Here is a 15,391-nt window from a genome sequence, read left to right as displayed (position 1 = left end):
GCAATAGTGTAGACGTATCATGTTTAGCCGACTCTTTCATGAGCATTGCTTCCTCGCGGTAAATTCTTTCGTAAACTATCCCTGTGGTAGCATATCTCAACAGTAAACGAAAGATACAGCACAATACACATCGCCAACGATGCACACACTCAGCCGATTGACGGTGATATCAAAAGCCAATAAGCAACCGCCTTGTTTGAACTTACCACCGGTTTTTGCTCTGGCTGACACTATCAGCGCATGTAAAGGAAGTAAAACTACACCACAATCTGATGCTTCGAAACCATTTCAACTACACACAACAAACAGGAACAAATTCCTAGAAACTACCGGATGATAACCTGGATCCGGTCTTGCTCTGTTCTGCTCGCTTGAACACGCACTCACAATGTCTAAGATCTTTCGAACCCACCCCACCCTGACGCTTTGACGGGTAAGTGATCTAGATTTTTGTTTTTCACAGCAATGGGGTCTCACGGAACGGAACAACGGCAGTGACTGAATTCTGCACGGGCTACTGATGACTGATTTGACCACAAACGAAAGCAAACCGCGCTACTGATGGCGACGGGTGGAAATGGAAAAACAACACACTGGTGAACGTTGCTCGAAGCCAACAAACGTAAAGAAAGTGAGAACGTGTGGTTGGTTCGTGTAGGCGCCCCGGGGGCAAGGCTTCCCGTTAGTACGATTTTCACTCTCACTGCATCTGTGCAGTTTCGAACCGGTCTTGCCCGTTCCGGAATGCAATTTGAGATGCATTAGTCTATTTTCTTCCAGATTGCAAATTGTACGTAGGAGAAATTTTGTATTGAACGCTAAAATGCAGCACCAGTAGCAGATTCGTTAAATATTTGCGTAAGTAGTAGCCATACGTAATATTTTTAGTTTGTAATCTATATTGTACAAGTAGTTTCAATTAGTAATAAAATCAACTGCAGAGAATTTGATTCATATAACTGTCTCAATAACTCATTTTCTATTATTCTGTTAAAAATAACTCAAACAAACTACTTAACATTCCTTTTAGTCTTTAAGTTTTCTTGACCTTAACCTAAACTTTTTTAAGCCCCTTTGCGGTCTGCTTCGCATTCCCCTGTAAGTTTTTCCAGCTATTTTTTTCCGAATTCCATTTCCCATTCAATTGAACGGTACAAACACATAAATCGGCCATTGGCTTGAGAGTGGAACAAGTTGAAACGAAAAGTGCAGCAGCGGAACGACCACAACGGAAAAAGGCCCAACCGGTCCAGTGCAAACACCGCAAAACCGGTGATGATCAGCTTCGTCACACCACCGGGGACTGGATTTTCAGCAGCAGGAGGAGAACAGTGAAAAAAAAAACACCCACCAATAGTAGACCAGACGAAAATGGAAAGTAAACCTGGAAAGTAAATCAGGAACAGCAGTTCCATTCGGTCGTAGACGTAGAACGAATGATTCAACGAAGGGAAACATAGATTATATATTGGGAAAACCTGTAAACTGTATGACCTTTGGAAACTATCATGGAAAAGCGTAATTTAAAATGTATAAGATGTTACGAAATGTAGATTTTTCATTTGTCACCTTAAGTCTGTTAGTAATAAACTTTAGTGTTATGATCCAGGAAACTTTTGAGAAGAGTGTTTTGTATAAAATTTGAAAGAATTATTGTTTGAATTGTGAAAGAATTATGATTCTTTGGATTAATCTCAAGATACATGACGATACCTCATATTGATCTAAAATTTATCAACAACTGCTCTCTTGCAAGTGTATGATCCAATTAAACAAACATTTACTGTTTCTAGCTACTATGCTAATTTGTAATTCATAAGTATGTATCTTTGAATGTAATGTATCTTTGAAAGTCCATTTAATCCATGTAAAACCTTCATGGATGTACAGAGGTTAAACAAATAACATTGCATCTTTGGAGATTCAAATATTCAAACATGGTTACAGTAGAGGTTTGTTGTGACTACATATTTAATACGTTTTTCTTTTTCTCTTTTTTAGATTTCTTTGCTTATTTAAAATTTCCATTGTTTTTGATTTATTATTCTTTTTTTACTGCTTGGCCTTTCTAATCGTCAAACTTTATTCCTAACTAAATTAAAGGACAGGCTCAACACCAATTGGTCAATTCACGGTTCACATGGAATTAAACTTCGATTCTCCTCCGGAAATTAACGTACACTTTCACCTTTTTCAATTCACGGAAAGGAAAAAAAAAACTATCGAACTCCTACCGGAAGTTTAAAGATAAAGAAACACTTACTTCTAGCATTGAAAACAAACTTGCCAACTCTCACAACCCGGACACGAACCAGCATCCTGGAACAAATGTTTCTAGGTCATCCCTCGTTTGTATCGGCCCTTGCAACAGCTGATCAGGTCCGGCGAGCAGGTGAAGATTCCTTCTTCACACATCGCACAATGCAGCGAGCACAGCGAGCAGCTAACGAGCATACCGGTTACCTTCGTATTCGACTTATTTTTTTTGTTAGTACCACAACTCGGAGTAGGTCAGCGCATGGCATCGTTTGGGTGAGCGGAGTGAAAATATCATTAGATTCCTCATTGCACATTACGATCCGATCTTGCATTGATCGATTGTGCTACATCTGATACGGGCACGGTCCGGGGCAGTTCTCTGAATGAATTAATGACTATTTTTTCTTTCTGCTTCGTTGTTCGGCTCGAAGAGAGTGAAATCATCTGTCCGCATTTTGTGTATGTTTACACTCGAGCCGAGGCTCGGCTAGCGATCTACAACGATTAACCATTTGGTGTGTAGTTTGTGTGATTGCCTGCCGATCGCAACACCTCTGCGGGCACTGGCGATTCTCAACAACCAATATCTAGGTTTATTGCCAATCCGTACTTTTGTAGTCACTGTAAATTAGCACTGACACGCCTCGATGGAGTATGCAGAAAAATGAAAATTATCTCTCATCAACGATTAGTTTCGGGAATGGGGAGTTTTTCATCATTTTCCACAAACAACCTGTACAAAGCGGCAAACATCTCCAGTACGCAACGCTGTAAAGAAAGTGAAACATTTTCCCTGATGGTAAAATATAAGAAAAAGTGCATTTCCTTTCATTACAAAATAAGTAACTTTTGCTTGCTAATTTGCCAGTCAATTTATTGCCAGTCAGCAACCACATAAAGATCCTACTTAAGCGCACTACCTATAACTATAGTTCGGTTTTCCTGAGTACTTCTTTTCAAAATTTACGGCTTACCATCCTTACCACCCAGGATGCACTTTTCACCGTAATACGACACGGAAACATGTTAGGATGCGAGTGATTACTCTTCCTTTTTTACAACGCAGACAAAATTACGTTTCTCCTCGTGAAGTTTATGGTTACAGTGGAAATTCATCTCACACCGGTGGCAAATGTTTCGCCAGCAAACCATTTTGGGATCTTAAATTTCCCACCCTTCAGTAGTGCACAAAACAAGCTTCCTACAACCCATGCGTCGATATCGCAAATGCCACCGCTTCCGAAGGTTATTTCCGCTGCTGGGAGTAGAAAAATTGCCTGTCATGGACACAAAGAAACCAATTTGAAGCTACGCCGGACGGAAATTCTTTGTCGTGAAAAGGAAAGTAATAGAAAGAACTTTTGTTGCTGAGCCAGTATGGAATTTGCCTCCAGTAGCCGATGTTGTAAAGTTTGCCGCTGCATCTGCAATGCATTTGAGTGTACTGGGGGAATTGTAAATATTACAACTTTCTTAAAAACAACACTAAGGATGAGAAGAATTTTATCTTTAGTCTCTTAAATGGTGCAGATAAGGGAGCTACCATCTCTAAGCTATCTAAAGTATGTTGAAGAAATATTTATACAAATTTGTTTCCTTCTCGGAAATCAATGGGATATAATGGTAGATAAAATAATTTCCTCTTGAATAACTAAAAAAATATTATCTCATAGTCTCAGAGTTACTATATTTACTAAGGCTAAATACCAACATTAATTCTCAAATGATACAAAAGGAACTTTCTTGAGTTTTTATTTGTAAATAAAATTCCTATTGAAAGCATTACCTATACGCTTCACACCATAGTAGCACGCAACCATTGATCAAAGGCATAACCTTTTGCAATTCTTTAATGATAGAGGACTCCGTACGCCACACTGTGGTACCGAAATACCAAGGAAACCCATTGACCAATCGCGCGGTCCATCACGTTCGCCAGCTATAGCTAGATTTCGGAAGCATCAATTAATGGTATTTATGAGGAGCACCAGGAAGGCACCAATCTGATTGGTCTTTCGATCTATCGAGTGTAGGAGTTGTTATGATACACATGCAGAAACCTCATATAGCAACCTTCTAATTTTTGCACCAATTCGCTACCCAAAAACTAGGGGGAAGCTAACCAGAACTCGTCTGCACGACGCGTCACGGTTTTATTTTCACGGACTTGAAAATCGCATTCGATTCGACAATGTAAATATAACCTTCGATATCCGGTGGGAATGTCAGATCGGTCGTGAGTGCCCCATTTTGGGAGGGCAACCGTCTGGCTCGAAACCAGAACGAAAACCAACCATGCATGATTCACCTTTAGCCCAGCATGAGAACCTATTGCATACTGTTCTCATTCACACTTTCCATCAAACCAGCCGAACCGAAAGGATTCATTATAGGCGCGTGCCACGATCGGACCATCATGCAAATTTGCGATCCCATCGCGATCAGCGGACCTCATTAAAACGGATGATATTCGACTAATTGGAAGCGCCCAAATGCACCGAATCGTTTACTAAACGAGCACGATTGCATCGCGTCGCACCCCAATGCCGCAATTCAATTCGTTCCAGGCCGGGCAGATGAATATTTATTCGTCTATCCATAACGACTCAACCCGATCGCGATGAAGCGACACATATGGACACCTTTTTTTTTCGGGGTGGTCTTTTCCTTCCTTTTTCCTAACCACCCTTGCGTGCACGTGACGCACGCCAAGCCATGTGGAGAGTTTACGGAGGCAAATGAGACTAGCCAGGTCGCGAGACCTTCACGTTTGCGGTACGCCTTTGATCCGATCACGGACCTCGTTGGCGATCGTCATCGTGATCTTCACGCTTTCGCGGCTCACCGATTGGGTGAAGGTTGCATCTGCGCGAGGGCGGAACAGCAACATTATAAACAAGCGGATTTTCCGGCCGCAAAGCTTCTGCCCTGTTTCATCGGGCAGCATCATCAACTCATCGGATGCTTTATACATGCATTGCCATTCTCGAGAGTGTAGATTCACGATTTCACTATGCGTTTAATGCCCTTCGCCAAACATTAATGGCGAAAGGAAAATGTTTGTTAGTTAAAGCACTGAGTGAGCTATTTAAAACCCCAAACCTACTTAACAATCGGCACTCATTAAATAAAGGAAAACTATCCATTTGATTATGTGACAGTTGGAGAGAGGTTAATATTTATAATTAATGAGCTCATTTCGTTAATCAACTAAAATCCCCTTGACCAGCAAGAGTCATCATACAAAATGTTTTACTTTCGATTGTGGATCATACGTGTGAATCACATAACGTTGTAAAAGTGATACGAAATCAATGTTCTTTTACATAATAGTCGCTTTATGAAACATGACTTTAGGTCGGTAATAAGCCAAGCAAGTTTATTAAAAAAGACATTATTTTATTTTTGACGTTTAAACATTTCTTGAGAAAAAATTACATTTCATTTGTTTAAGAATTTTACCATTTTGGTTTGATTAATATGTTTTCCCTGAATGTAATTTCCTTTATGGAAGTAGCCATTTCACCTTACTTATCTCTTATACAGGAGCCAGATGTGGTCGATGAGACGTGCTCAGCATATTCGCTCCATCGAGACATAATATATTTGGAACTCCAGTTTGCCATATTGTTTGGTCGTTTAAAAAGCTGACCGCGAAGCTCTGACATAAAGGTCAAGTTTGCGATTAATCGGTCCATGATTCTGGTTCAACATCAGATGGTACCGGACAAAGCTTTGTAATCCCTATTAAATCATATTTTATATTTTTTCCTCAAAGTTGATAAATTATATTTTATATTTTTTCCTCAAAATTGCTTGGTCTTTAATGTGATTATGTTTATAGTAAAATACAGAAATAATTATTTTACCGGACATAATTTTTTGGTCCTATGCTCGTGACATTATGCTGGTATGTAAGCATTTACTTAACCAACACCCCAAAATCGCCATATAAAACCACGAGACAAATTGACCAATGTACACCTAGACCAAAAGTGTCTTGTCCAACAACAGAAAAGTTATATTCTCACAACTGCTAGCAACATATTGCAAAGTGATTAAAAATAACTCAACATAAGCACATGAATCAACCCAAATAAATCAATCCGAATGATATGGAGCGGGGACGCTCTGTTTGCCAGCACCAGCCCCCTTGATCAGCGGTCCATGCCTTTCGCTTTTCAGACTGCACCCGAAACGATAAACCGAGCACGCATTCCCCAGGCCCAAACATTTCCACGAATGGACAACATTCTCGTACCGCGGAATTTCACACCTATTATAGTCATCCCGAGCTTCACTGGATCAGCTGAGAAATTAGCATAGCGTACGATTTGTTTGGCTTTTCTGTTGTTGGTTCCGTTGCTGTTGCTTTATGCCACATTCATCTCGAACAACCTCCCCGGCATGTCACGACTTTATTCAATTAATGGACCAAACAACCACCTAATCGAAAGCAACCTGTTGAAATTGAAACGCTTTGTAAATATAAGCGCCTGCTTCCGGCCTTAACCTCCGCCAGGCCGGCTCTTGAAGGGCCGCTGAAGCAATCGTAGACCTTATTAATTAATTGTCCTGCTAGAATCGTGCGCCGACCGCGGCGCGAGCACACGAAGGAGACGGCTGGATAAAGCAAAAAAGATCAAGTACAACGATGTAACAATTTATCATCCCCCCAAATGTAGCCCCACTCTCGGCATGGAGATGAGTGTGCATTGTGGGGGTCTGTATGGGGTGCTGTAGCGCTGCATAAACAAACTCAGCGACCTAGACGCCAATCAGTGACGAACGACTTTGGAGCAGCTCGGCGACTCGTCAGTGTTTCGGGGGAATAACCTTGGGAAAGGGTTCTTCTCGTGGCGCCCTTCGACTGTGTGAAGACCATACCACTGGAGGGTTAATTGATAGCGCATTTGGTACAGTTGGATAGAAAGGCAAAAAATCGTCACCGAAAGTCGTCTTTCGAGGGGGATGGCTTTGTCCTCGGTCAGTTATGACAAGGGCGGTTAACCGAGAGATAGAGGGCACGTGTCTAATTAGACGGATTTCTTAAAGAAGATGTAAAAAAAGAGTACTCACCCACTCGTGGCACGATGTACGGTCCGCTGACGGAACATAGTCGAACTCCGTCTCGATCTTAGACCTGCAGTACCAGCAGCACCACCACTACCAGTAGTACCTTCGGCAATGGGACCACTACCCGCCAACGTATTGCTTCGCTCGGTGAATGTTCGATCCCGGCTTCCGATTGCCCGTTCGTTTACTAGTACCGCATCCAGCGCATCAAACGACGTCGCCCGGACATTTTTCACACCAACCTTTGGCAGCTTCGGTGACGGTGTCTGCACACCGTTCTCCTCGTCCGCGCGTATCTTGCACTCCTGCGGGAAACTTTCGTTGAAGGTACGCATCGCCGCCACACCGGCCAGCTTTAGCCGGTTGCGAAAGATGTCCCCGAATCGGCGCACACCCGACCGACCCGAACCCGTGCTCTGGTTGCTGATGTTGCTGAATGCTTCCGATGGTTCCGCGGAGCTTTCGCGGTATGTTCGCCGCCCGACCGGACTTCCACCGTGGTCGCCCGGCCGCTCCTCGATCCACGTGGAGGACATCGTGGGCATCGCACGTGTGTCAGTCGTCTACCCGTTCGGTGAGAATGTTGCTTTGACAGTCGCCCGTCAAAGCGTGTGTCATATTCAGCGATGAACCGCCAAAATGCGACGGATGAAAATGCCTTCGCGCGTTCCAAGGGTGATGCTACTTGATGCATCAAGCGCCCCGATGATCGCGTAATAAAGCTATTTTGTTTGCTGGTGCCAAAAACGAAACCTTCATAAATTCAACGCATCAATCCCAACAAGCTGACAGCTGGCTGAAAATATACAAGCAGTGTGTTATTTAAATTAAATAAATTTTTAAAACTAAAAGAAAGAGAAAAAGGATGAAGATCTAGAATAAACCAAACACAAAAGTGAAGATGCCAGATTTCATGAAGGTTACCTCTGTCTTATGACCCACTGCTTTTACTCATTGTATTTGCTAAATCGTCAACCCGTCCGTTGGAATTGTCCTAAAGACCACAATTTATCATTGACACTAATCGCAGCACACTTCCGACAGATATCTTCATCAATCGACACTAATCTAAACATAATAAAAAAGGTATATACAATGCCACAGGATTACGCGATTCAATATCGTCTAAAAATTGTTAGTTTCCTTCGACTGCCAAAGCTAATCATCGCAACCATCGAGCGAAACATTGTCCAGCCACCAATCATCACCAGCATGCGCGCAAACCAAACCTTCACAGCTCAGTGATAATAATTAATCCAATGATCAGCTCATCAGCCACTCTCCTTGGCAACTGTTCTCTTCTGCTAAGTGTAGACCTGAGACAGGCGAAGCAAGTGCAGCACAGACAGACGGCACTGCTAGTCCTGCCAAGCCCACACGCACACACACACACACCAATCAACACTGGAGGCATCTTTCATCGATGATTATGTCATCAATTAGTGGTGATGCTGTATCACAATCGTATCATTTTGGTTACGATTTTGTGCGCTTCGCTAGACGAACCTCGCTACTAATTGGAAGCGAAGGACAAGGGCATCCTCTAATCATAAAGATATCCCGCTTCAAAACACTCCAGCAGCTCGGAATGACACCAGCGACGACCCACTCTCGTCCACGGTGCGCCACCGAAGCGGAAACAACTATATGGACTGTGCAATCGAGTGATTTAGCAAAGCATCCTAATGAGTGCCATTCCAGGAAGTACATTCCGGTATTAAAGAGGTCGCATAATTTCATCACTTAACATGTTTAAATGCCAGAATGGAACCGTACTAAAGGCACAAAATTGGGTAATTGTGTTTGGCTTCACGGTAGCTCCAAGAATTTCCAATATTTACGTACGCCACAGCGTGCCCAAAAAGGGCAGCAACCGAAGCCATAAGCTATGCTAGATCACGCGCAAATCCTTCACTTGTTTGCTTAACTTCAAATTTTTGGAGTTGCGAGTAAGCGAATGAACGCCCCTTTTACCGATTGCCAGCAGCAAACATAACAACATTGTAAATGTTGCCATTTACCTGCCTGTTTGCCAACCAATTCGGTGTTCACACTAGCACTTTACAAACGTGCTGGCATTCGGTCTGCAAAGTTCCACAAATACCCAAACCCAGTGCTAAGTGCAATCGAATGTTGTCCATCTCAGTTCGCTAGATCGAAACATTGTTCTTCTTTTTTTCCCCCTCAATGCAGCTGTTGGTCGACGGTGTGTCACTTGATTTGCCTACCAGTGTCCATCGCGTGTGCACATGTGGACAGTCCGATCAGTTTACCCACGTCTTTCGGCTCGGCGGCCGATGAAAGCGAACGCATTTCGATGCCCGATGTAGACAACTGACCGAGACGGCAAACCAATTGCAGTTAGCATTCACCTGGCTAGCTACCAACGTGGCGAACAGACAAACCTCTAACCTAGTTTCGGTGTGCACTCATTCGATCGAGACAACCGAACCGAAAGTTCCCCAGAGACGCCACAGACGGTCAGTTTCCCGAGTGTGGAATTCTCCCCGTCGTTGTGCTTCTCAGCGCTGGGTGGAGTTCTGCAGGTTCTTGCAACCGTAAGGGCTGGGTGTCAGCACGTGCCTACTTTAAGCGATCACTTTCACTAATCACTCCATTAGTCCCTGGGATCTTAACCTGTGCACCTATCCTTTAACCTGCCGCAAGCACACGGTTTACCACTTGAAAATGGAAAATGGCCCAATCTCGACGCCAATAACTTTATCGCCGACGGGTTCGTCGATCGAACCGGTGGTCAAAGGTACAGCCCATGCGAGCTGCTGCTGCTGCCGGTTGAGAATTTGGGTCAGCGCAACATTTCGCAAGCCCTCGAAGCAAACACTGCATCGTCGAGGCAGCGCACAAAAACTGCTCCTAGGACTCACGGGACCCGAGTGGGTCACCGAGAGCTGACAAACGTTCCACTCGCTGCTGATCAATCGATTGATCGATAGTCGACGGTTTTGCACTCCAAAATTAAATGAACCAGTTTGGGGTGTACGTTCGGGCGCAACGGAGCGGGAAGTCGGGTGGACGCACACAAAGCGTCCCGTTGTTTGTAATATAAAACCGACAACATGTCACTGCCCTCGTCCACGGGCCAGATTGGCTATTGGATCGAAACCCGTGGTCTGAAGATACCCCCGAGCGGTATGCGACGCAGTTAATCGCTGGGGATTTGCTCCAACACCAGCCCGATGGCACCGACCGATAAATCTAATGCTTTGGAAACTGGAACACTCCCCACAAACACACAACCCAAACGGTGTCTTCAGTAAGGGCGTCAGCATCAGCATTTTTATCCACGAGTACAATATAATGTAATTACGAGCATCGTTAATCATTGGCACGAATTTGATTTCCAAGTGGCGTCGCCGTTTTGGAACAAGACCATCAAAGGTTGCGCAACTTCTTCGCGCTTTACCCATTTCAATCCTGCTGGGACGCATCGGAACGAGCCTCGTTACACTGTCGGTGTAATCAGAATCAATATTTTGATTGATTTGGGTCATCTGACCAGCTCCAGCTGCCAAACAGGGCCGTCCGACGGCACGCTTGGGTGAGGTGATCTTGCGAAATCATCTCAGGCAAATTGATTTCCCCAACCAGTGTGCACTCCCTGGCGATTTAAATTTAACGCTTCACAAGAAACAATCTCAAGTGTATTGGTGGTTGCCTTCCTTTTCAAACGCTATTTACATCTAAATCGCAACAACAATGTTAAAAAAAACTCCTTAGCAATACCATGGGAGGTGCAGCTTTCTTCCTTCGCCAAATTGCTCCAGAAGTAACCGGCGCTGGTTCCAAAATCCGTCCCCACACGGCTTCGGGCTAGCCGTGAAGCGATGTTTTGGAGTGTTTTCTCTATTTGGCCGCCGTCGGCACTATCACCCTGCGGCAATCAGCTGAGCGGTGGTTGCTCACAGCAAGTGGTAGACAGACCACCTGCTTAACCTACATCCATCCTCCGTGTGTATGTGGACCGTACCAGAGATCACCACATATCGGTCGATCAACAATCTTCTACGGGCGCCCGTCGAGGTCCCTCCGATTCGCCGTATCTTCACCACCTCTGGCCCTCACGCTATGTGGTGTGAAGTTCAGGTTAAGCCAAATTTACTGCCCTCCCGCACCCGTGAAAATAGGGGCAGCAACTCGTATTAGATAATTATTGCTTCAGTTTCAGTGCTTGCAGGTAGCATGGCCGCGTGCCACCCAAGGGTGACTGAACTTGGAACTTCTGGCCTCCTCCCGCGGAGGGTATGAGGGCAACCCGAACCGGAATGGCCGGGGCGTATCGCGTTTGACCTAGAATAGCCCGCATGGCGAGTTAGTCGGGTTGTTGGTGGGAATCGTGCACAAGGTGTGTATGGGACTGTTGGCGTTTGCAACCACGGTCCAACTACAAAATGGTTTAACTTTAAATTTTTACCTGTCATGTGAGATTTATGTTAGTTTCTTGTGTATCTTTTTTTTACTATCTTCATACACCTCATTACCTCCCTCTGAGGCCGGGGAGGATGTTGCACAATCGATGCAACCGGTACGGCTTGAGGTACAAGTATGAATGAAGCCTTAACGGAGTGGATGGAAGTTTTCAAGTGACCTTAGACTCAGAGTGCGTGCAAATTCATGACTCTGTGGTGTGCAGGTGGTACCAGACTGTTTAGGGTAATATATTTCATATTATATTCTTAAAAAGTACCATGTCCTCAAGGTCCTTAAGACTATTTGTATGGGATTCCAACAATTATTATGAAATATTTAATTTATTTCCAGATTGAAAATAAATAATCTCGCACACTATCTTCATGCGATATCATCAAAAATATCAAACAGTTCTGCTCGAAGGCGTTCAAGAAGATGATACCCAACCTTGGACCTACGAAGAAAAAACTGGACCCGATGACACCCGATAAGCAATTATAGCAGAAGGCATCATGACATTGATCCTCTTGTGAGAGTTTCTAATTGGTTTAATAGCACATCTTTCCGGAGATCGAATAAAAAGACAACCAAGAAAGATTACGCATTCAGGATCTTTCAGGATATCCTATAAGAGCTTTTAAAATTTGAGATTGTTATTGTCATTGTTATATCTCTCGCCGGTTATACACATTTTAAAGTTAAAACATACCAATCTTCAATTCATCTTTCAATTCACAGATCAAGGAGATATTATGATAACCAATTAATGAAATGTAACTCCTTCTATGAAACGTTTATGCCATATGTTCTCCAATCTTGAACATATCATCAACATCATCATCGTCAAGATCGTCCAAAACTCTATATATCGTATAAATGATATCTTGTAATACTCTTTACATTATTACCTTTTTACAGTTTGGGATCTTGTGACACCTTGCCCAAAACGACATCAAAAATAATTGCAACAACAGTTCCCCTATCTTCAAGACTTCCGAAAGTTCACCAGCAACTGGCGCCATATTAACACCCCCAATGCAACCGTCACCAGGACAAGGACATCCTCGTTAACCACCACACATCCTGGCATTCCTGTCATCAAGATCGCTATCTTAAAGTGAAAATAAGGTCAAACTCATTGAAAGTGCTCCAGTTTTGGAGGAACTGCGAACTAATGAAAACTGATCCAATTTACTACGGCTATCAGTAGAAACTGGTGCAAATACTGCCCGCAACAAGCGACGCTCCAAATAAGGCGTAATACACTTAATACGAACAATAATATTTGAGCTGGTGACAAAATAAAATCAATTTTTAATACGCTCATCGCGGAATGAGGTTTTGGCACGGTAAATGTGGCAAGAAGAAACTTCCACCACACGCTAAATTCATTCTGCGAATCGCTCATTTCGATTCGATTTATCCTTGCAGAAAAAGGAAGCATGTTTGTTGGTAAAACCCACGTAACCATCCCATGTCAAACATGGGTACGATGGGCGCAAGCGTAATGGGAACTTAATTAATTACAATGTCAGCGTGTCTCAATGACCACGCTACTTCAGCGCCACCCTCCTCGATGTGTCCTACGGGTCATTAAACAACGCTAAGGTAAAACCGACCGGCATCTACCAGTAGTAAGTAGCCGCTGGTAATCGTTTGCAGCAAACGATCCATTGCCGAATCGTTGCGCAATAATGCCGACGGTTGATTTGCATGTAAGCGCACGTAAACAATACTCCAATACGTTTTCCCACATCCCGATGGGCTCGATCGGGCGATGATCCGACAGGCATAGGGACAGACGTTGTTTGTAGACGTTACGCATCTTCCCGGAGGAGGTCGTCGCAATGCTGCACAAGAAGGCTGCAGAGGTCTCGTCAACCTCGGACCCAACCCGGGCCGACCTATGGAAGCTGTTGGTCATTCCTGACCCTACACACCAACGCCCCCTCTATTTTGCAGAGCTTTGCGAACGGACATCTTTGCCGTCTGACGTGACGGTTTTGTTTATTGAGATGTAAATTTCTGCATTCCACTTCAGTTCCACCCAACCATCATTCGTCCGAGAACCGTTCGAGAGCTGTTTAACGATCGAAATTTATGCACGCTGCTGCACAATGGTCGGAAAACGATCTACTGGGCTGATGCCCCCTGTAAGCCTACCGATTGGAGGCTGCTGCCGCAGGAGCATTAGCATCACTGACGACTCAACTCGTTCGGGAAGCACGTCCTAGCTTTTTTCGCAAAAAGGTTTGCCCCGCACACAGTTGAGCCGACCATCAATCCACCGACAAACTGGTAGACGGTTAAAAACCCCTCGAGGTATGCCATTTGATCCGTTCGGTACCATTGATCGACAGCCGCCTGCACTTAGGTAGCTTAGGATCGTGATTGGAATGTTTGGGCTCCGTTGTTCGGACTCCGTGGTTCACCGCTTACTGCCACCAACACGAACATCGTTTGCGTGCCGATCCTGTCTGAATTCTCTCAAGACAACTACATCCCTCAAGCATCTCTCCAGCATCCAGCGGTGAAAGCACTGCCGGTGCACCAGACGAATGCAGCTGCCGAGTAAAGTCGCAAGGTAATGCTCACCCGCGCACAAAAATAACATCTGCAAAAACCAGCATTAAAATAAAACCCTCCCGAAAGTGAAAGTAGTCAGCGGTAGGACGGCCTGCTCGAGTTGCCAAAGACCGGAGGCGAAATGTTAAAATTTGGAGCATTTCTCATTACGCCATCGAACGGTGGTCTTAAATGGGGTGTTGTTCATTTTTTTGTCTATTTCCTTCTCCTTTATCATGTTCCACCGTAATCGATCCAACTGTCCGGAACAAGGCACCGAAGAAATTTGAATGGCGTGCAGATACATTATGCCAATTTATATTGCTACCCGTTCGGCAATAAATGATGGAGTGCAAATAAATGTAGCAATGGCGCCGGCAGCTTTTGGATTTTCTGCCATCTCAAGGTTGTATTTCAACCGACTGTAGAGCATGCATATTGCTGAAAGATCAACATAAGGTGAAGAAAGCTGACCTTTAGTTTATTTATTTTTTCCAATGTTGTAAATGATTTATAATTTAGAAATATTAATTCACCAACCATGCTGTGTATGATTGGTATTATTAAAGTAATATTACCTGAAATCATACCAATTAGACTTAAGTTTATTTGCGTCTTCTCGCTTTTTTCTTAATGCTCCTGAGTTGTCATAAGATCGACTAATTTCATATATTTGTTAGAGCTTTTTTTGGGACTTATCTCAAGTACTTTTCAATATATACCAGTATATTACCTCATAATGGAAATAAATCACAAAATAATCATGCTTTTTAAGTCTCAAAAAAATTGGGATCACAGCTTTTCATGAGATTTGTTTAAGCACATATGATTAGATGTTCGTTATTGTTTTATAATTTTCATTAAAAAGCCTTCATTTATTCAAATAAAATTAATTTTTAAAGCATTTCTAAGCGTAATTTTAAATAAGATTACATTTTCATACCATTTCCACCTCAGCTGCCCAAACGTTCTGCATCATAAACATGTTCTCTCACGCGTTACTACAAAACAAGATAACCAGTAAATAGTGTTGTGCAAGTTCTACCATGAGCGTAAATATTTC

General features: G+C 43.5%; 1 protein-coding gene across 1 annotated transcript in view; it reads right to left on the bottom strand.

Moving 5' to 3' along the window:
- LOC128713623 (uncharacterized) overlaps positions 1–7,880 on the bottom strand; it is a 48,894-nt gene extending 41,014 nt beyond the window's left edge. The window contains exon 1 of the mRNA XM_053808485.1: positions 7,339–7,880. Coding sequence (XP_053664460.1) covers positions 7,339–7,880 — 542 coding nt within the window. The remainder of the gene's footprint in view (positions 1–7,338) is intronic.
- Between the last annotated feature and the right edge of the window lie 7,511 nt (positions 7,881–15,391).

Source organism: Anopheles marshallii, chromosome 3, assembly GCF_943734725.1.
Source record: "Anopheles marshallii chromosome 3, idAnoMarsDA_429_01, whole genome shotgun sequence".
NCBI lineage: Eukaryota > Metazoa > Arthropoda > Insecta > Diptera > Culicidae > Anopheles > Anopheles marshallii.
The sequence above is the reverse complement of the archived record's forward strand: the minus strand, read 5'-3'. Positions and strand labels throughout refer to the sequence as shown.